General features: G+C 41.3%; 1 protein-coding gene and 1 long non-coding RNA gene across 7 annotated transcripts in view; one reads left to right on the top strand and one right to left on the bottom strand.

Moving 5' to 3' along the window:
- Nucleotides 1–21,237, bottom strand: part of LOC135982201 (uncharacterized) — a 44,107-nt gene that overhangs the window by 7,858 nt on the left and 15,012 nt on the right. The gene's annotated exons all lie outside the window — the stretch shown is intronic.
- COLEC11 (collectin subfamily member 11) overlaps nucleotides 1–21,237 on the top strand; it is a 50,366-nt gene that overhangs the window by 22,434 nt on the left and 6,695 nt on the right. For all 6 annotated transcript variants that reach the window (XM_042848744.2, XM_042848743.2, XM_065587726.1 and 3 more), the window contains 3 exons: nucleotides 4,328–4,399; nucleotides 18,893–18,964; nucleotides 19,799–19,852. In XM_042848744.2, the coding sequence (XP_042704678.1) occupies nucleotides 4,328–4,399; nucleotides 18,893–18,964; nucleotides 19,799–19,852 (198 nt within the window). The remainder of the gene's footprint in view (nucleotides 1–4,327; nucleotides 4,400–18,892; nucleotides 18,965–19,798; nucleotides 19,853–21,237) is intronic.

Below are 21,237 nucleotides of genomic sequence, written 5' to 3'. Positions count from 1 at the left end.
TTAAAATTAAATTAAAATGCAGAGGCCCCTGGAGCTGTGGCCAGGACCTGGGCAGTGGGAGTGCCACTGAAAATCAGCTCGCGTGCCGCCTTTGGCACGTGTGCCATAGGTTGCCTACCCCTGACCTAGTGATAGAGACGAATGATCAAGTGGTCAGAACGCAGCATGGGGAATGAGGAACTTTAATCCTGGTTCTGTTGTTGACTTTCTCTGTGTCCGTGGGCCAGTCCCTTAGCCTTTCTCCTTTCATTTCCCCATTTGTATAATCAGGATAATTCTATATACACACATTCATCACCTCACAGTAATTTTGGGAGGATTAGTTAGTTAATGCTTATAAAGCACTTAGTGCCATCTAAATGCTAAAATTGCTATTATTACAATGTAGAACTTTCCCAGCAATAATTCTGGCCTCTTTTTTTTAGTAAGGTAATCAGGAATCGAGCCATAAAACAGTGAGGAAGCCTGAAAACCAGAATGCTTTAGTGCTTTCACTCCACCTAATTAGAAACAGCCATTGACATGGTGAGGGTGATTGATGTACAATTTCAGTGAGGCACATAATGGCCTGCTAAGCTTAATGTAAAATCACTAAAAAGCCACCAATGCCTAAACTAAACTGTCGAGGGACTGACTGTCAAAGAGGAGTGGTAGTGATATACAGAGCCTTTCATCTGTTGGCTCAAATCCAGCCCATGTCAGGAATGACCAAGATTTCCGCTAAACTGAGTATATGTATGGCCATATGCCCAAAACTCAGCTCCTGTGCAGAGCTGAATGCTTCTCACAAGCAACACTTAAATATGCAATAGCTCCTCCGCTGCTGAGTTGCCACTGATATCTGTGGCCACAGTGGAGCAAAGCATCTCATAATGGAGCCCAACACAGCCAGCTGGGCTCTGACTACCTTAGAAGGATGTCCCAGAAGATCTCCCATCCCTGTTCCTTACTGGGAGCTTATACTTGGAACGTGTCTGTAGTAGGCGTTGGGGAGAATGGGGGAAGAAGAGAGGTTATGGGGAACAGAGGAAAGAGATGTTGGGGACCCTGGGAAGTGTGGGAATTGGGATACCCTGGAAAGGGAAAGAGATTTCTCGGAGGGGTAGAAGAAAAAGATAATAAGGGAGACTTAGGAATGGACAGAGATAAGGAAAGAGAGAGGACCCAAAGAAAAGAACAATGGAGAGAAAATGGGAAGAAGAAAATGGAATATAGAGAAGGAAGGAAACTTGGAATGGAAATAAGACTGGAAAAAGAAAAAGAAGGGAATAAGAAATAAAAAATAAAAAAGCCACACACCGATTTACGCATTCATGTCCTTACATCTTAGGTGTTTTTTAAAAAAATATAAACCTAATGAAATAGACGAGATGATTTATCCTTTGACCTAGATGGGATTGGGAAGAGGAAGGGTACTGTGGTTCTGGGAGTCCACATGGCACAATGATGCATGCTTTAGAAATTCAGAAGTATAAGATTAATAATTAGAAAAGCATGATGGTACATGAGAGAAGAGATGGAGGATTAAGACCAACTACATTGCTCATTCAAACCTCTCATAAAACACTAGTACTTCTGCCAGGCCCATAAGAAGTGAGTTTATTATTGTTATGGAGAAGAAATTATATATATATATATATATATATATAAACCTTCCGAGCTATTCTAAGCTCTGGATTTTCCAATTTGTCCTGTCTTCTGTCTTTGAAACTGTAAACTCTTCAGAGCAGGGACTGTCTTAATATTCTCAATGATATGTCACGCACAAAAACAGTTGACATGAAATACATAAAAATAATTATAATAATCTTTCTTCCTGTGTATTCACTCCTGTGTTAATAGTTCTGTTCACATATAGGGAACGTTGGTAATGACAGAAAATTATCACCAGCTAATGGGTTCTCAGTAGCCTATGTGTTTATTATGACTATTATTATTTGTATTATGGTAGAGCCTAGAGACCCCAACTGAAATCAGGGGATCTCATTGTACTAGATACTGTACAAACATATAGTGAGACACAGCCGCTGCCCGAAATTACTTACAAGGCAAGGAAAAGATACAAGAAAGTAGGGAAAAAGGCAATATTATTATTGTTGCCCCCTTACAGATGGTCAAACAAATAGAGGCAGAAACGGAACTCAGATATTCTAAATCCTAGTCTAGTGTCTTAACCAGTAAGACCAGCCTTTCTCTCTTTGGTGGTCTTAGTCCGCATCAGAAAACCCACAATAGTCTTAGGTGCTGACTGGCACATCAGGCAGTCTGAGCAGAAAGGCAATGACTTAATGGGCCTAGAAACTGATGTATTCTTTCATCCTTTGAAATGGTCCCTCCAGGTCAAGGTCACTGCGAGGAAACATGCTATTGCTGCCCTCAAACTAGGAAAAAAATGCAGGCAAGCACAATTCCTGAAGCAGGTGTGATCTATGTTAGTGACCCCGATGTGTGGCTTTCACTCTGGAATGACTCATGAAGTAATAGGCTCTAGTATCCTGCTCTGCGTCTCCACAGAAAAAAAGACTAGAGGGAAAATACTACAAAGATTTATGTTTGGCAAGTAAGGTACCTATAATCAGCTCACAGGGGGGAAGATAGTAACATGGAGTCTGTTGGCCACTCAATGATAAAAAAAACAAAAATTCTTTAATGTGCCAAAGACTAGTAAAAGTCATACTAATTATATCATTTACTGTGAGTTGTCAGCAGTATTTTTGCATGGAGAGCAGGGGCCTCCCCCTAGCTTTGACTATCTGAAGGTGGCATTGGTAGATGGTCAGAAGCCTGAAGACATTAGTTGGAGCTGCTATCCTCTGGAGGCACAGGCAGCCTTAGAATTCTGACTGCAGCCCTCGAATAAGGAGCAGAGGCCTGTGGAGATTGCTGCTTTCAAGTATGTGAGACTCCATTTTGTTCTCAGCAATATTTCTTCTCTGTGCACTTCCCTTCCTTATGGTGACTGTGGTTTGTGTTAGAGAACTCCATGACTACACGTGGACCATAAGCTTCATGTTGGCTACCCTGCTTTACATACAAGATACAGCGTTATTGGAAAACTTATCAATATTCACATTCCTGGGTCCACAGAGTATGATGGCGTCAGCTTTGCCTTTAGTTTCAAGATGTCAGTTCATCTCATTGTAGTCATTGGCATTGTTTTCTTTTATGTTTGTGGTTTTCTTCTTTTTCACAGAAGCTTTTGTTTTCTTAGCTGGGACTTTGTTAAATTGCTTATCGAGATTCTTATTTATTTAATTAGTACAGATATTTGAATTGTATTTTAAGTAACGAAATATAGTAGCAGGGGTACAGAGCAAACCACTCAACCACAAATACACAGTTAATGAAAACAAGACAGTTTACATTTATGAAGGCTGCTATTTAAATATGAAGAGTCTATATTTTATGCCCTGAGCTACTTGAGCATGAATAGAATACAGAGGGGTTCAGACTAAAGAAATTAAGAGATGCAGCAAATTAGCAGGAATGAAGATGAAGGCATTTCCTCCTATCGGTCCCAATCTATCATTACTCAGCAAAACACTTAAGCGTGCTTAATGAGACTTAATATGTGCATCACGTTAAGCATATGCTTACGTGGTTTGCTGAAGAGGGATGGATTTAAACATGTGCTTACGTGCTTTGCTGAATTGGGATGTAATACAGTTATGCAGTCAAGATGATATAAGTTTGATGGTGCTGATGTACTACTGGATGTGTCTGCCGTGTCTACTCGTGGGAATAATCTTATTGGCTTTAGATGAATAAGGGCTGCAGAATCAGGCCTTTTGTTTAGGCTATATCTAACTACAAATTACTTCAGTATAACTTATGTTGCTTAAGCATGTGAATAATTCATGCCCCTGAGCGATGTAAGTTATACTGACCTAAGCCCTGGTGTAGACAGTGCTATGTCAGTGGAAGAGATTCTCCCGCTGATAAAGCTAATGCGTTTTGTGGAGGTAGGAGTTATTAAGCCGACAGGGGAGCTTTCTCCCATTGACTTAGAGTGTCTTCACCAGAAGTGCTAGAGCAGCGCAGATGCACCTAGCCTTAAGAGTCAGTTATGTATTCTCTGCCCTTACTGTAGGTATCCATGTGACTGGTTAATAGGCTGTGCCATATTCTTCATGCAACACAGGAAGGCTACCAAAGTCAAAATCCTCAGCTTTTTTCCTTAGTGTACATGTGGCTTTTTTCCAAAGGCAAAACAAAATGAAGTTCCTCCAGTCATTTATTACTGATAGCAATTCAGACTGAGATATCTACAGGAAGTGATGAATCAATATGTTTTATTCTTTCTTCTTCTTTCCTTTTATATTAATAGGGGAGGCTGGAGAAAAAGGGGAGAAAGGTGCTCCAGGGCGGCCGGGGAGAGTTGGACCTTCAGGAGAAAAAGGTAACTTGGTTAAAGAAGACGGGTTAAGAGAGTTATTCTTGATCAAAAGTTTTCCTGGTTGATGATGAGAATCCTTTCTGTCTTTGCTAAGACTAAGGCTTCCCTGGCCATTTCCTTGTGCCCTACACACTCCATTTGGAGACTGTGGCTACCACTCTTCTGATCAAAGAGACTAATTTTGGAACCCATGAATGCTGTTTCTTGATTTGCCAGAGGAATCCCTGTTGAGAAAGACATTACGTTATGTGGCCTCCATGTTATTCTTAGCTTTTGCTGCCTGGGCGATACTGCTGCATATCAGTGTGAGACATTAGCACTAGATCACTAGAAAAACAAGTTCAAAATCTGATTTTCAGACCCTGTTCTCTACTTCTGTTTGCACACAAACGTGCATGCCCTTTTGCCGCATTAATACCTGCAAATACAGGTGTTAGAATTTGCACAGGCAAAAAACGTTTTGACATTTGTTGTGTGACCTTGGGTGACTTGCACACTTCTTGTGTCACAGTGTAGCCCTCCATAAAATGAGTACACTAATACTTGTGGTGAATACATTTAATTAAAACTTACGAAGGACTTTGTGATCTTCAGATGAATGGCATTTTATAAATACATAATTATCAGAGCTGAGTGAAATTCAGAATTTCCAATCTATGGGAAATTCTGACATTTCAGCATTTGATTTTCTCCTGAAATGGCATTTTTGATTGAAATTAAACATTTTGACATTCCTGAAATAAAAATGTTTCATTTCAGTTTATTGAACTGACCTGAAATTCTTCTTTTTAAATAATATCATTATTAAGCTGCATTTCCATATGGTGATGTATCATGGCAGTCACATGACTCATTATGGCTATTGTAGTCAGGAAGCCTGATGCACCCATTCTCTACTCTGGGTCTGGCTCCCTGACTGGACGACATCTCCCATAATGCACCAAAAGTCATGTGACTGCCATGATGCACCATGAAGCTCAGCCTGCATGAAATCAGCTCATTGCCTTATGGGAGATACTGTTAGACCCTGCAGGGCTGGAACTTGGAAGGTTCAGGGCCGCTGATCAGGGCCCTGCAACCCATTAGGCAAACTAGGCGGTCGCCTAGGCTGCTACAATTTGGGGGGCGGCGACCGCGGCGGTATTTCAGTGGCGGGACCTTCCGCTGCCTCTGTGGGGGGCGGCATTTTGGGGCGGGACCTTCCGCCGCCTAGGGCGGCAGAAAAGCTGGTGGCTCTCCTGCCGCTGATGCCTCTGCATTGCCATGGGAGGCTTAGGCTTAGGCTAGGCTCCAATGGGAGGACCCTGTGAGGCTGGGTTTGGCAGGAAGTAATGCTTAACAGGACTGGAGTGGTGGCCCCTTACAGCCCCCTGATTGGCTGATGCCAGTATATAAATCAGGAAGCCATGAAGGGGAACTGTCTGAGCAACAACGCAGACTACCTTGCCCATTTCTGCTCCAGACCCTGATTGTGATAGGCCCTAGACTATGGCTTCTGACCCCGGTTTGTCCTCGACTTTACTATTCAATTGCTGTCTGTAATCTGGTGCCCGACCCCAATTTCCTGGTAACCTGACCCTGCCTGCCACCTGTTGCCTGAGCTCTCAGTTCACCCTCTGGCCTGTCTTGGACTCTGACCTCCCAGTACCTGATTCAGCCAGACTAATGACTCCTGGCTCCAACCACTCAATCTGACTGCCTTCGTCCTGATTGTGACAGATATAATCCTTCAGGGATCCTGGCCCATAGGAGAGAATGGGGCCTGGAATTATAACTCCCATAAAACAATTTGTCATGATAGGAATATGCAGTTAAATGTTGTATTGAAGTGATATGAAATGAAAAATAGAAAGGCAGGACTGGAAGGGACATCCTGGGTCATTGAGTCCAGTCCCTTGCTGTCTCAAGCAACCATGTTATATAATCGGTTCATAAATTTATCAAGCTCCAGCTTAAAACTAGTTAGGTTGCTTGCCCTCACCACCCCATTCAAAGGCTGTTCCAGAACCTCACTCCTTTGATGGTTAGGAAACCATCTCCTAATTTCCAGCCTAGATTTCTTCTAATTTCCAGCATCAACATTTTGGATCAGTTCCGAAATCAATGTATTCAGATTTGGGTCATTTAGATTTTCCTGACTAAAAATACTAATAAAAAAACCTGTCTCAATTTTTTGGAGAAACTACATTTTCTGTTGGAAAAGTTGTTACAATAGAAAATTTCTGCCTCACTTTAATAATTATAATGCTTTCTCATTTCTGTGTGCCTCTGCAATTCTGATTTCCTGCCAGGCCTGGAGGAGGAAGTGCTGAAATAAAAATACCTTGCAGAAAAAACACCAAAACCATCAAGAGACAAAGGAAAATAAGAGTTTCATGGCCTATGTATTGGTATACAGATGATGCTTCCAGAATGACTGAATAGAGGCAAAACCTTTTATACCAGTCAAAAAAATTAAAGAGCAAGACATTTTTTTCAGCTTTCCTTTATCCAGCCAGGTTCAGAATAGATTGTATTGGACATATTCTCAGAACACCTGAAGATGCAAATAATTTGTTTTAGCAAAGTGTGAAGAGTTTATAAAACAAACTCCTGTATGAAATGGACTCTAATTAGCTAGTCTTTTCATTAGTATTTTATAGTTTTAAAAAATTTGTCTACATTAATTGCTCTCTACAAATGCTTTTTTTCCACACGAATACCGGTTGTTATTTAAAAAATAATGTGGAATACATTATACTAAAATTATTCAAGGCGATTAAAAACTCTATTTTTTGCACCTTTCTTCCTCATTAGGGACCCTCCCCACCCCCAATATGGTATATTCAGTTCACCAGGCTTTAAGAAGTGCCTCACTAGCAAGGAAGCAATCCCGATTGCAGACAAGCACTCCCATTGCATCTGCTGCCTTGGGGAAGGCCACATCCAGCAAAAGTGTGGTCTCTGCCATCACATCCAGCCACGATCTCGTAAGGACAGATAGCTCTGACAGAACATTATCTTCATAATGAGGCGGCTCTTAGGCCCTCACAGGATCCACACCATGAGTCACCTGGCAGACGTCAGTCTTCCCCAGAGCCCTCTACAGCTAAAGGCTGTGGGTCGAGGAAACAGATTGCTGACACCTCTCGCATGTCATCTAAGAAGAGAGCGGGAAGTCCTCATAGTGAGCCCTGAGATAGCTGTAAGCGGTCCCCATCTTGCTCAGTATCTTTGACACCATCGGTACTGAGACCATCTCAGTCCAGTACCCATGGCTCATGGAAACCAACAGTAGCCGGTACTGCTGACATGCTCATGGATCCTATGGGCCTGGGCACCGGGACCTGGGCACCAAAGGACAGGAGTAAGCACTCTGCTAAAAAAGAGCTCCCTGTATGTGAGTCTACATCGGTAACATTATCATCGCCTCATCCAGAGAGAGCGGTACAGACAAGATCCCCGTCTCTCCCAGCACTGCCACCAACGCCGGGATGGTCAGTGCTGGCGAACCAGAGGAGGTGGTGTCACAATACTCCTCTCAGGCTCCATATGGTGCTCAATACCAGCAAGGCCCATGTCTGCAGATGGCCCCATCACCACCACCCTGGTATGGCCACGTATGAGCACCACCACCGGGCTGTATGCCACCATCATCCCAGTGGTCTTATTGGGACCCATGGGCAGCATATCACCAACATGCCTCTCAAGAACATGCCATATCACCAACATGCCTCTTGCCCAAGAACCTTCCAGGCACACCACCTCGGCCGCAGCATCCAGCGCTTTGGAGCCTCCACAAAATATCATAGAGGAACGGGAAGGTGGGGGCAAAGAAGCAATGACACCGAAGAGCATATCCTCCTTTTCCCTGGATGAAGCTGTCATGCCTTCCCCACCATCTCTGGCGGACAACTTTTGTCTCTTCCAAAGATTGGCAAAGAGAGTTGCAGACACTCTCCAAATACTTCTGAAAGAAATCAAGGATATTCATCATCGGCTCCTTGACATCTTCCATGCTTCCTCCTCATCAAAAATTGCCCTCCCTATTAATGAGGCCATCTTAGACCCAGCAAGACCTACCTGGCAAACCCCAGCATGAGTAGCACCAACATCCAAGCGGGTAGACAAAAAATACGATGTCCCCGCCAATGAAACTAAATTCCTCTTCTCCCACCCACCACCCAACTCCATTGTGGTGGACGCCATCAATTCCTGCGGCTGGCAACACCAGTCAAGGGCCACTCCCTAAGATAGAGACTGGAAGTGCCTAGACCTTTTTGGTAGGAAAGCATACTTCTCAGCCATGCTTCAAATCCATATCACCAATTACCAGGCCCTCACAGCGAAATATGATTATATAAACTATTCAAAACTGAATGACTTTATTGAGCAGATACCGGAGTTACATTGTGACCAATTTAAGGCTTTTATCCAGGAGGGCCAGTTAGTGTCAAAAACATTTCTGCAATCTGCCCTTTACGTGGCTGACACAGCAGCTAGTGGTGATACGTGGGCGTCATGGTTCCATCTGTTGGCCTTCCCGAAGGAAGTACAGTCTCCTGTTGAGGACCTCCCTCCCTTTTGAGGGCACAAAGCTCTTTGCAGAGAAGACTGATGCTCCCTTCACACCCTGAAGGACTCTATGGCCACTCTCCAGTCACTGGGTATCTACACACCAGGATAAAAAAGACTATTTAGTCCCCAATCGCTGCATAGACACACATACATCTCAATATTAACCTCAATGCCACCATGAGCCACAAAAAAAGAAAGGAAAATTTTCCAAGTGCAAACCAGCTGGATCACAATCTTCTTCATTCCAGCCTTCTATGTCCAAACACCAGTTCTGATGGGTGGGTCGACGTGCTGTTAGACCACTTCCCCCAATTGATACAGCCGATCAATGCTTTACACCCATTGGCAACATTCTGCAGTGCCTAGGAATTCAGAACATCAGGCCAGTGGTTCCCAGAGATCATTCAAACTGGGTACGCCATCCATTTTACTTTCATACCCCCTCCACAACACCACTATTTTTTTTCCTGTGGGTGCTTGAGCCCCTCAGCATCCATGGAGTCAGCACATATGCTGCTCAGGAGTCACCTACAGTGGAGCACCCATAGGGATACTACTCAAAGAAGAAGTTACTAACCTTGTGCAGTAACAATGGTTCTTCGAGATGTGTGTCCCTATGGGTGCTCCATAACTCACCCTCCTCCCCTCTACTTTGGAGTTCTTGTCTATGGCTCGGCGGTAGAGAAGGAACTGAGGGGGGTTAGCCCGCATGCCTTGAGGCAGGGCACGAGTAGGGACAACGCATGTGTGGGCCTAACGGACACAACTACTGAAGTTCTTCGATCAACAGCACAGGGACACAAGCACACCTACGGTGGAACACCAATAGGGACACACATTTCGAAAACCATCGTTACCGCACAAGGTGAGTAACTTCTTCATCTTCTGCCATCTGGAAAAGACTTGAGGTCATTCTGGACTTGATCCAGAAAAGTCCTTAAGCACATGCTTAAAGTTAAGCATGTGAGTAGTCCCATTGGCTTCAATGCAACTACTCCTGCATGTAAAGTTAAGCACATGCTTAAGTGCTTTTCCTGCCTCTCAGAGAGGAAGTGTGAATGGAACATTAGGACCAGCAATAGTAGGTGAGCTGCCTGTGGATTTTCTCCCTGTGAAAAACAGATGAGGTTTGTTTAATGAACTCTTGTGCCTGCTGTCATTTTTCCAGGGATTGTGTCTATTTATTATCTAGGAACAGGGACTTTAAGAAAAACACCAAATATTGCAAGACTCGTGGTAAAATCATGAGACTTGGTAACACTGAAATAGCCAACACATGGTTGTTTTTTCCAGTATTCTCCAAGCTAACTTTTTATCTAGTGCTATGAGCTGGTTATCACCTGAAGGATATTTATTTATTTCATATTATAGAAGTGCTAAAAGAGTGTGTCCATCCACATACTCTGAGCTGTTAAGTGCTCCACTATCTACAGAGCTCAACCTGTTACTGGGGCAGTAAACTTTTCAGCTCAGTCTTTAACCTCTTTGTGGGCCTGATCTCGCACCATCGGGGACCATGGATGTGTTAGATGACCATGTTCTTTAAGTACTAAGTTATAGTATAATTTTTAAGCACATTTGTACTGAGGTTTATATTTAGTTATTCTTTTGTGACGAACAGACATTAAGTAAAAGAGGAGCTTTCAATAGGGAAGACTGTCAGTCAAAATCTTTATAGCAGTTAACACTGTTAATGTTTATTATATTCTGGTTCTATTTGAGTAAATGGTGGCTCACTTGAGAAAGTGTGTGTAATTCCTTTGTAGTTTTTTCAGTATTTTCTATTTATAGTATCACTTTGTGATCTCGAACATTTCTGTAATTCCTTTTGTGCCGTTTATCTGTTTTATTTGTTGGGCAGGTTAATTCTAAGATAGTGCAACTACTATCTTTGGTTTTATAAGTGTTCAAAAATCAATGAATAAATAAATGAAATATATAAGAAATGCAGTCCTCCTATTTCTGGCCTGATCAGAAGTAGGAAGTACTGGGAACCTTGTGAGAAAATCTCTGCTCTAGTGATATTTGCAGCCCAATTTTGCAGAGCCAAAAGATTTGGATAATTCAAATGAACAATCAGATGTTTGGTATGTATCTAAAATGAACCCAAATGCTAAGCTGTTTGATGTTTCCGTGTCACTAGACATTGGTTAAGAATAAATTCTTGTTACTTTCCTCATTGCTTTCGATTATTCTGCAAGTAGATTACCACCTGTATAATATCAGCATTTTATAAAGCATTGGGTAAGATTTAGATTAAACACAGCTACTAGAACAATTATAATCAGTCATCCAAAGTAATTTAGACCACTGTATTACACTATATGGTATAAGCAAGAGGAAAATATTCTGTATAAGAAATTCTATGACTGACGATTAAATGTCATGAGCCAACTTCTGTCTTTGAATGAATATTGACCTCTACTGAAGTTATGAAAACATTGCATGCATATCTGAAGGAGAATTTAGCCTTAGATTATGGTCCAAGAGTGAATAATGTAGTACAAAGGATTAGCCTTCCACTTGAGTTTAAATCGTGATGACGGTTACAAATGGAAATGAGTTAGGTGACCTCATCCAAGTCTCCGTTTGTGCCCATTATGAAATTACTGTCTACCTCAACACAACTGACATTCTCTCCTCAGAAGATGGATTACTGGTCAGGAGTGATCTGAATGATTTCATAGAGCCATGAGCCTCTGTGTTAGGCCCAAACTTCCAGGAGCATGAACTCCTCAAAACAATTTTAAATAAAAAAGTATAGCAAAGCAAACATCCCCAGATCAGTAGAAATGCCCTCTCAATGCAACCCAAGGTAGACATTCTAAAGCATTTAAAATAAGAAAGGGGTGGGGGAGAGGTGGGCAGGAGATAGGGAAGTAATGTTGAAAAGCACTGTCAAGGTAACTGGACTCTTAAAAATAAAAGTAGCCCTACAGGGTATTTTAATTTACCTACAGTCTTAAATATATGGAGATATACCTATCTCATAGAACTGGAAGGGACCCTGAAAGGTCATTGACTCCAGCCCCCCCAGTCCTTTACTAGCAGGACCAAGAACTGATTTTGCCCCAGATCCCTAAGTGGCCCGCTCAAGGATTGAGTTCACAACCCTAGGTTTAGCAGACCAATGCTCAAACCACTGAGCTATCCCTCCCCCCTGAAAATATGCAGAATAAACACCTGAAAATATACAGAATGTATCTGAACTTTCTGTTATTACACTGCATAGATCTATAAATTAGGTTTCCTCAAAATGTTGTGGAATAACTTGAATCTATGAGCTGCTGAGCATTCTGGCCCTGATCTGGTGAAGCATGTTACCACATGCTAATCATTAAGTGTGTGAATAATCTCATTAACTTCACTGGATTGGGGTCCAAGTGCTCAGCAGTTTGCAGGATCAAGGTCTAAGAGAGAGGTAATAATATCTCAAGAGATATTTTAATATTACCTCCTGCTCATTAATATGCAATCTTCTTCATGTCTGATTCAATATTCACATGACTTTACTGCTCCCTTAGGGGTGTTGCTGGCAGAATTCTGTACAAAAGCCCTGGTGAAAGAGGTCTTGTGTAGACAATTACATATACACAAAGTTGCCATCTGATTCAAAAATATCTTCCAGTTCTACTTTAAAATACATATACAGTATATTTTCACAAAAGTGAGGTTGATGTTTATCATGTTAGATAAAAGTTTAGTTACATAGCTTCGTTGGTACATTAGCACAGTAATTCAGTCTAAATTGTAAACCCCATTGAGAAGCTGCTTTGCTTTCATTATTGTGTTGGTAGTTTAAAGTGCAAAAATTATCACTAAAAGCCACATTTTTAAAAATGTGTGCATAAGTTGTGCCCACAAAAGGTACATGTGTGTATGGCACAGACAGATAATTGATCCTGCAGTTTTATGTGTTTTGCATATGCAACTGCATATTTGACATGCCTTTGTACCTCACAGACGTAGCTTGCTGGCACAATTCAAGCATGTCATATATATATATTTGCCCCAAAGGCTGTTGTGTAGAATTGTATTTTAGAGACCATGATCAGTTTTAAGAGCTGCTTTTTGACTTCCTATTATATCTTGCCATTTGCCACTTGCATGATTTATTATTATTTATTTATTTGTATTGCCATACAATAATAATGGGTGATTTCAACTATCCTCATATTGACTGGGTAAATGTCACCTCAGGGTGTGATGCAGAGGTAAAATTTCTAGACCCCATAAATGACTGCTTCTTGGAATAGCTAGTTCTGGAACCCACAGGAGGAGAAGCAATTCCTGATTTAGTTGTAAGTGGAGCACAGGCTCTGGTCCAAGAGGTAACTATAGCTGAACTGCTTGATAATAGTGACCATAATGTAATTACATTTAACATCCTTATGGAGGGAATAGTACCCAAAAAATCCACCACTGTAATATTGAACTTTAAACAGGGGAACTCCATAAAAATGAGGACGCTTGTTAGATGGAAATTAAAAGGAGCTGTCAAAAGGGTTAATTGTCTGCAAGCAGCAAGGGGACTATTTAAAAACGTGTTGATAGAGGCTCAGACTAAATGCATACCCCAAATCAGAAGAGACAATAAGAGGACTAAAAGACTAACATCATGGCTAAACAGCAGTATAATGGAGACCATTAGAGGCAAAAAGGCATCTTTTAAAATGTGGAAGTCAAATCCTAGTGAGGATAATAATAAGGTGCACAAAGTCTAGCAGGTTAAGTGTAAAGGCATACAAGGCAGGCCAAGAAAGAATTTGAGACGCAACTTGCTAAAGACTAAAGATAGTAAGAATTTTTTAAAGTACATCAGAATCATGAAGCCTGACAAACAGGCACTAAAGGCCACTATGTGACCAAGGTGTCAGTCACTGCTTTCCAGGATACAGTCCTCCTTTCTGTTGTTATGGCCTGCATTCCTTGTTCCTTTGCATTTGGCTGTATTAAAACGCATTTTTTTTGAAGTGGCTCAATAGTTCACCTTTAGTATTTTCTGCCTTCTCTTGCTCATGGGAAGGATCTCCAAGAAGATCAGTTGGATTTGCCTCTTTTTTAGCTCCCTTCCAAGATCCTGAAGTCTTTTATCATCTGTGGAGTTCCATGTGATGCTGAGACATTGGTTTCAAAGTGTATAATCACCAGTAGAGACTTGCAGATGACTGTTTGTACTGTTTGTCCAAATTTGTAGTTACATCTCTTTTGGTCACTCCAGGGAGTGTGGACTGCATTCCCTCCGAGCTTCTATCCTCCCCAACTTTCTCGTGCCGCTTTTGGACTGCTCTTTTGGCAGTTCTGTATTCTGCTAGAACGGACTTCACAGGTGGTCCCCAAATCATAGTTTGAGAGCCAATGATGTAGAGGAATCTCTCTTTAAATTGGTTACTCCATAGGAAGAAATAATTACATGGAGAGAGGCTTTCCCATGGGTAAATTAAATGGTTATCCCATGGGGAGATTAAATCACAGGGAAAAAGGGGTGTAACGCAAGTCCGATGAAGCCCTTGAATGACACTACAGTTTGCTACCAGCCAGTAAGTGTTTCTGTGAGGATGGAACAAGCAAACTCCTGTAGGGGGAGAGAGACTGTAGAAAAAAATCAAATCCAAACAGTTCTTTTAATGAGCACAGAATAATTAATATATGTGTTTCCTGGGTTTGAGATAAACAAACTCTTATTTCTGAGTAGAACACATAGGCTTCATTTTACTGGTTATTATTGATAAGTAGTCTGTTCTGTTTACATAAAAGGATGTGAAGTCACAAAAAGCAAATTAGTTGTGTTTATATATCATGCTATATTTATGGGCTGAATACATGTCTGTTTCATTTCAGATACAGCTGTTTGAAATGAATTATTAAGGACCCCTAGAACTGGGTGTTCAAACCTCTGATATAATCCTTTTATTATAACCCCCAGTCTTCCTATAACCAATTCATATCAGAGTGAGCAAGGCCACTTTTTGATAAGCTTAATAAGGTCATAATAGTCTAACACTTTTTGACACATTTGGAGTTCCTGGGAAATACATCCCCAACATTCATCACATTCCAGCAAAAATAACTCTCTGCAGTTAATACAGTATCACAGACTGAATCCTTAAAGTGTTCACGGAATCTTGAATCCACCATGTGAGCTAAGGCTATCTCCCAGACAGTACTTTCTCAACTGATTGTACAGATTGCTTCTGTTTTTCTACTGGGATCACATGCATTAGGAGGAAAATACCTGTGGTTTCATGTACAGTTTCCTAATTCCACAATGATTGTGTACACATCATTCCTTTTAGAACTTTTGGTCCTTTTCCATAATCATTTGGTGCATAGATAAGTTAAAGATGCCTAGGAAATACCATAGTACAAGACAGTTAGCCAGTAGCCCATCAATTCAGATGTCCTTTCTGACAGCAACCAACACCAGATGCATCTGAGGAAGGTGGAATCTGAGCTTCCTACCTCAGCATAATGCATCTACCGGTAGCTAGTTGTGTGAAACTTTCACCCAGGATAATTAGGAGATTTCTTCCTGACCCTATGGAGACTAGATTTTGCCTAGAAGCATGATATTTGATTGTCCTTATCTTAAAATTATATTTTTAGTTATAAAATTATCTAGGCTTTAAAAAAAATCCAGCCAAAGTACGTGATTACGATCTGCAGCAAAGAATTCCACAGATCCTCAGCTGGCATAAATTGTCATAGCTCTAGTGACTTCAACTAAACTATGACAATTTATAAGCTGAAGATCTGGCCTACTGTGTATAGTAATTTTTCCTTGAATTCATCTCATTGAATGAATGGTTCTTTCATTGTGAGACAATGCATAAAATATGTTGCACGGTTTAAATTAAGATTGGATTTCCTTTGAGAAGAAGACCACATAGGATTTTTAGTGGAAACAGTTGTAGACCAAGCTGCCTCAGGAAATTCTGGGCCAGATTGTCTCCCCTGCTCTAGTCCACTTATGCAGACTCATCGGGCAAATGGGACTTAAAGCTCATGGAGCTCCTTAGCTGGTGAATAGCTGGCATAGCCAGTTGCTACACCATCCCCTGTGCAGTCCCTAGTATAGAGGGCTTACTGGTACGAGGAGGGTGTCTGACCAGAATGTGTTGTGCTCTGGCATGTCTGGCTGGGATGTACATGGGGGCATAGCCAGCGGGCATACTCTTTTGACCCCCGCCATGCCTGGTGGTGGGATGTGCAGCAAAAAACCAAGGCTACTCCCTTTTATTGCTGTTTACAAGTCAGGACAGGGACATTTCCTGGAAAGCCTACTTGAAACAAGTCAGCTGACATACCAGGTATTTACCAGGTATTTACCAGGTCCAGATTATTCCCCCTCCTCATCCCGACGATTAATGATCTTGCTGGCTTCAGAGTTACTACACTACAGGGAAAGAGCAACTTCCAGCTCAGACAAACTTAAGTATATATAGCACCTGTATATCTATTTGGGTTTGCTTAGAAGAGTTGTGGCCTACTAACCACGGGTGGCCTGGTTTAAGCCAAGGCTTCAGTAATGTGCAGGAGTGCCCTGCCTATGCTATTAAAACAACCAGTGTTCAGCAACGGTTGTCAGACACTGGTCCCGCTAGCATTGAAAATGTTTTGGCTGCTAGTGTAGACAGGGCCAAACCATTTTCAGTATTCATTACAGAAAGCATTCTAGATACTGGGTAGCAGGAGATATGTCCCATGCTTTCGAATAGTGGGTTTTGAAGTCTGTTGACACTATCTATGCCAACAGGATAATGATTTCCCATATTGGTTGAAGGGTGTGACGGGGAACAGCCACATTTGTGATTCTTGGCTTGCTTTCCTAGCTTAGACACATATGGTGGTCAAAAGTGGAATTTGGTCTAGTGATCGTAGAATGTGGCCATTGATTCCAACCAGTGGATCGGAACATCACTAATTGATTAAAACTACTTTAGTGATAAATGACATGACAGATACTTTCTGGGGAAGAGTTCAGATAAATGATACCAAGACCCACTCTACAGTGATTCATTGGCCAGATAACAGTGGTTTCTCTTCTTCAGCTTACTTTGTGTGCTATATGATGATAAAGCACGGCACGTACCTCCTACAATGCACTTGTTTTCCATGAGCTATCTGAATATTCTGTTATACGGTACAACCAGGAAAAAAGGGGTCAAAGTCAGATGAAGAAAGTGAATCAAACCTTTTTCTATTAGATTTTTGTGTATACATAATGGAAAGCCAGGACGAACACTGAAAGGAGAAGAGGGTAAATTATGGCAACTCTGTTGACAATTTATGTCAGCTTTTGTAATGTGCATATTTATCCTTTATTCATTAAAAATTGCTGAGGAAGATGATTTCAAGTGGCTCATTTACCACAACTCTACTTTAAAGAACTGCATGGTATCTTCATTAAAATTAATAACACTTTACATTCCTGCTGTGAATTACTTAGACTGTGTGTGTGTGTGGTGTGTGTGTGTGTATCTAGAGGGCAAACGAAAGGCTTTCACTACTTCTCGTTATGATACTGTAACCCTTCTGCCCATCTGAGTTGGCAGCAACAAGGGCCGGGTTCAGTATCTAGGGGTTCTGTTTCAATAACGCAATGCAAAACCGGCTCGAGCCCCCACCCAGTGACCTGGGACAATTACATACCACCACCACCCCCCGGGCACCTCTAAGAGGCAGTACTTCCCCTCTCACAAGCACGGAGTCTGAGTGTAGCAAAATCCTTTTAATAAAGGAGGGAAACAATGCGGCATTATGTTGGGGAAACAGGATTCATAACAAACCATGAGCAAAAGACCCACCCCCAAGTAAGTTTGGCAGTATCCTTTTCCCCTCAGGGTCTTAATTCCAACAACCCAAAAGATCACCCCAAAGTCCCAAAAGTCCAACACCCCAAAAGAATAAGTATGCAACTGTCTCCACTGAATTTACAGAACACAAAGACTAAATTCTGCTCTCAGTTACTTTGTTGCTACTTCATTAGATCAGGGGTTCTCAACCTTTCCAGACACTGTACCCCTTTTGGGAGTCTGATTTGTCTTGCGTACCCCAAGTTTCACCTCACTTAAAAACTACTTGCTTACAAAATCAGACATAAAAATACAAAAGTGTCACAGCACACTATTACTGAAAAATTGCATACATTCTCATTTTTATCATATAATTATAATATAAATCAATTGGAATATAAATCTTGTACTTACATTTCAGTATACAGTATATAGAGCAGCATAAACAAGTCATTGTATGAAATTTTAGTTTGTACTGACTTTGCTAGTGCTTTTTATGTAGCCTGTTGTAAAACTAGGCAAATATCTAGCTGAGTTTCTGTACCTCCTGGAAGACCTTTGCGTACCTCCAGAGGTACGTGTACCCATGGTTGAGAACCACAGCACTAGATGAATTGACTCATTATGCTTGAAGACTTTTAAATCTCTTAAATTCCATAATAGATTCAGTCTTTTGATCCACAAGTTTTTCTGGAATCTCCCCTTATTTTCAACAATACATTGGCATGACAAACTATCTGAGTGGATTTCAGAGTAGCAGCCGTGTTAGTCTAAATTTGTTAGTCTCTAAGGTGCCACAAGTACTCCTGTTCTTCTATCTGAGTGGAGTCATACAAAAACTTTCTTTTTATGGCTTTCAGTCAAATTCTATTTTAATTTATACCTGTGCAGTCCCGTGAAGTCAACTGCACTGAGAAGATTAAATATGCTTCTGTGTTATTTATGTAGCAGGCCATGGATGAGGAAAGAGCTGGACTCCTGGAATTTGACAAACCTTGGTGATTACTCATTGTAATTGCAAAGAAAATTTGCTACAACATTTTCTGCTGCCTGCCATAGAAAATGATACTGAAGTGCTGCTGGACATCTGAATAAAGCAGACAATGTTTTTAACTTGTGTCTTTGATCTTTTTGTTATGTTTAGGAGAAATGGGGGACAAAGGACAGAAGGGCAGTGTGGGTCGACATGGAAAAATTGGTCCCATCGGTTCAAAAGGTATATTTGATTCAATCTTTTTTTCTCCGGTGGTGTCTCAACTGAATAATCAATGGCCAATTATCTTTGAGATGAGTCCCATTCTTATTTAAAATTACTCAGATTGTCTCAGAACTTACCAAAATATACAGCAAGTCCTATAATTTAATCACATTCTAGTCAATCAAAGGATGGAGATCTCTGGACTAGTTGTCTTACACCCTGACACATAGCAGGATCAAGAAGTCTTAGAAACCTGACTTGTGGGTAGATGAAAGAGTCTTTAAATTACATCGACCTCCAAGTATAGGTATTTAAAGGAGAGTGGGTGGGAAGTAGGATTGTACTTTGGCAGAGGCACAGATTCAGAAGCCATGAGGTCTGAATTCCTTGGCCTTCCCACTTCTTATGTGACATTGGTCAAATCATTTTGAACAGCATTTTCAATGGAGCTGTCTAATTTTAGGTTTCTAAATCAAAATTTAGACACCTAAATAAAAGTGGCCTGATTTTCAGATGTGCTACTTCCTTACAGGTTCCACGGAAGTCATTGCTCTGTAAAGTGCCTAAGCAAGTGCTGGGACAAATAACAAGAGATGGAACAGAATGAAACTAGTTATGATGTTTGTTTCTGAATCCAGACTACACAGTTTGGGCCTGTCTTGATGATGAACTAACTGGGACAACAAATCCAAATTCTCCATCATTTGGGGCCCATCTTTACATTATGCATTTTTTTTGCCGTAAATCTTAGTCATTAACAAAAAAAACCTGTTTAGAAACTTTCTGTTAATGAAACTGGTGACGCAATCCATTTGCTGAGCAGCAAAATTGATGATATTTTTCATTTTTTAGGTGAAAAGGGAGATAATGGGGATATAGGGCCACCTGGTCCTAATGGAGACCCAGGTAAACCATGATAGATCTTCAAAGTGTATAGTTTTTTTAAAAAATGTATAAATCATGTATAGTACACATTCCTTTTAAAAATGCTGAAGAATGATGTTGGAACTTAAATTTTTGAATAACCTCTTCTGATTTATGCATTGTAATTTGGATTATACTGCACATCTACAAGGGTACTTTTACAAAACGTTTGTTGAGGATGCAATGACTGCTGAGAGTTGTACTATAATTCCTTCTGGGGGTGGACAACTGCTTGAAAGAATGCGCAATAGCTCCCCACTAACTCAACATGGATTTAAGTATCAGAGGGGTAGCCGTGTTAGTCTGAATCTGTAAAAAGCAACAGAGGGTCCTGTGGCACCTTTGAGACTAACCGAAGTACTGGGAGCATAAGCTTTCGTGGGTAAGAACCTCACTTCTTCAGATGCAATCGAAAGCTTATGCTCCCAGTACTTCTGTTAGTCTCAAAGGTGCCACGGGACCCTCTGTTGCTTTTAACATGGATTTAGTTATTCCAGAAAGCTAATGGGAGCAGGAATGCAACTTGTTCCCAGTCATTCCCACTGTGCAAAAAGACGTCTCTGGACATCCTACTTAGGCTCTAATTCTGCACTAAGAACCCTGTGGGGGACCCGTGCACCTTCATCAACTTCAGTGGGACATCTCATGGGCACAAAGCTGTGCTGTGCATGTGGTTCTCAGTGCAGGAACAAGGCCTAAGGGACTTAGGGACTTCAGGCCACTGTCTACAAGGCCAACAGGCTCAGGCTTTGTAGAATTTATTGGCAGGGTAGGAGGGCATATCTTCATCTACAGCAGAAGTTCTCAAACTGCAGGGGCAGGTGCCCATGTGAGGGGGGGCAGAATGTATTCTGGGGGGCATGAAAAGTTTTTTTGGGAAAAGAACTTATTGCTTACCCCCAGCAATGGATAAATAACTAAGCTGATTCCTCCAGACATATCAGGTCCTCAGATGGTGCTGTGCATTTGACTCTAGATGGCGCTGTGCATTTTCATGGATTTCTGCTAAGCTTGCATAGCATTATACAAAGTCATCGCCCTCTGTACGTTAATCCGTTCTTTGCTACGACATGGTGTGTGCATTTAATTGTAAGCATCAACCACAATTGCAGTTTTTCTTTTGCTCTTATTACAATGGATCGTTGGCTCTGTTTGAATCAGTGCCTTACTGGTTTTAATATTTAGTGAGAGTTGCATGTGGATTTTTTAAGGGTATATGTACTTGTATGTTGGGGAGCGGGGGAGGTTGTAAACCACTACAAAAACAAAGAAGGGGACACAATCAAATACATTTGAGAACCACTGATCTACAGAACTGACCTTATTTTGGTTTTCAAGAATACTGTGATTTTTGCCAGTTATGCTGG

Source organism: Chrysemys picta, chromosome 3 (assembly GCF_011386835.1).
Source record: "Chrysemys picta bellii isolate R12L10 chromosome 3, ASM1138683v2, whole genome shotgun sequence".
Classification (NCBI taxonomy): Eukaryota; Metazoa; Chordata; order Testudines; family Emydidae; genus Chrysemys; species Chrysemys picta.
The sequence above is the reverse complement of the archived record's forward strand: the minus strand, read 5'-3'. Positions and strand labels throughout refer to the sequence as shown.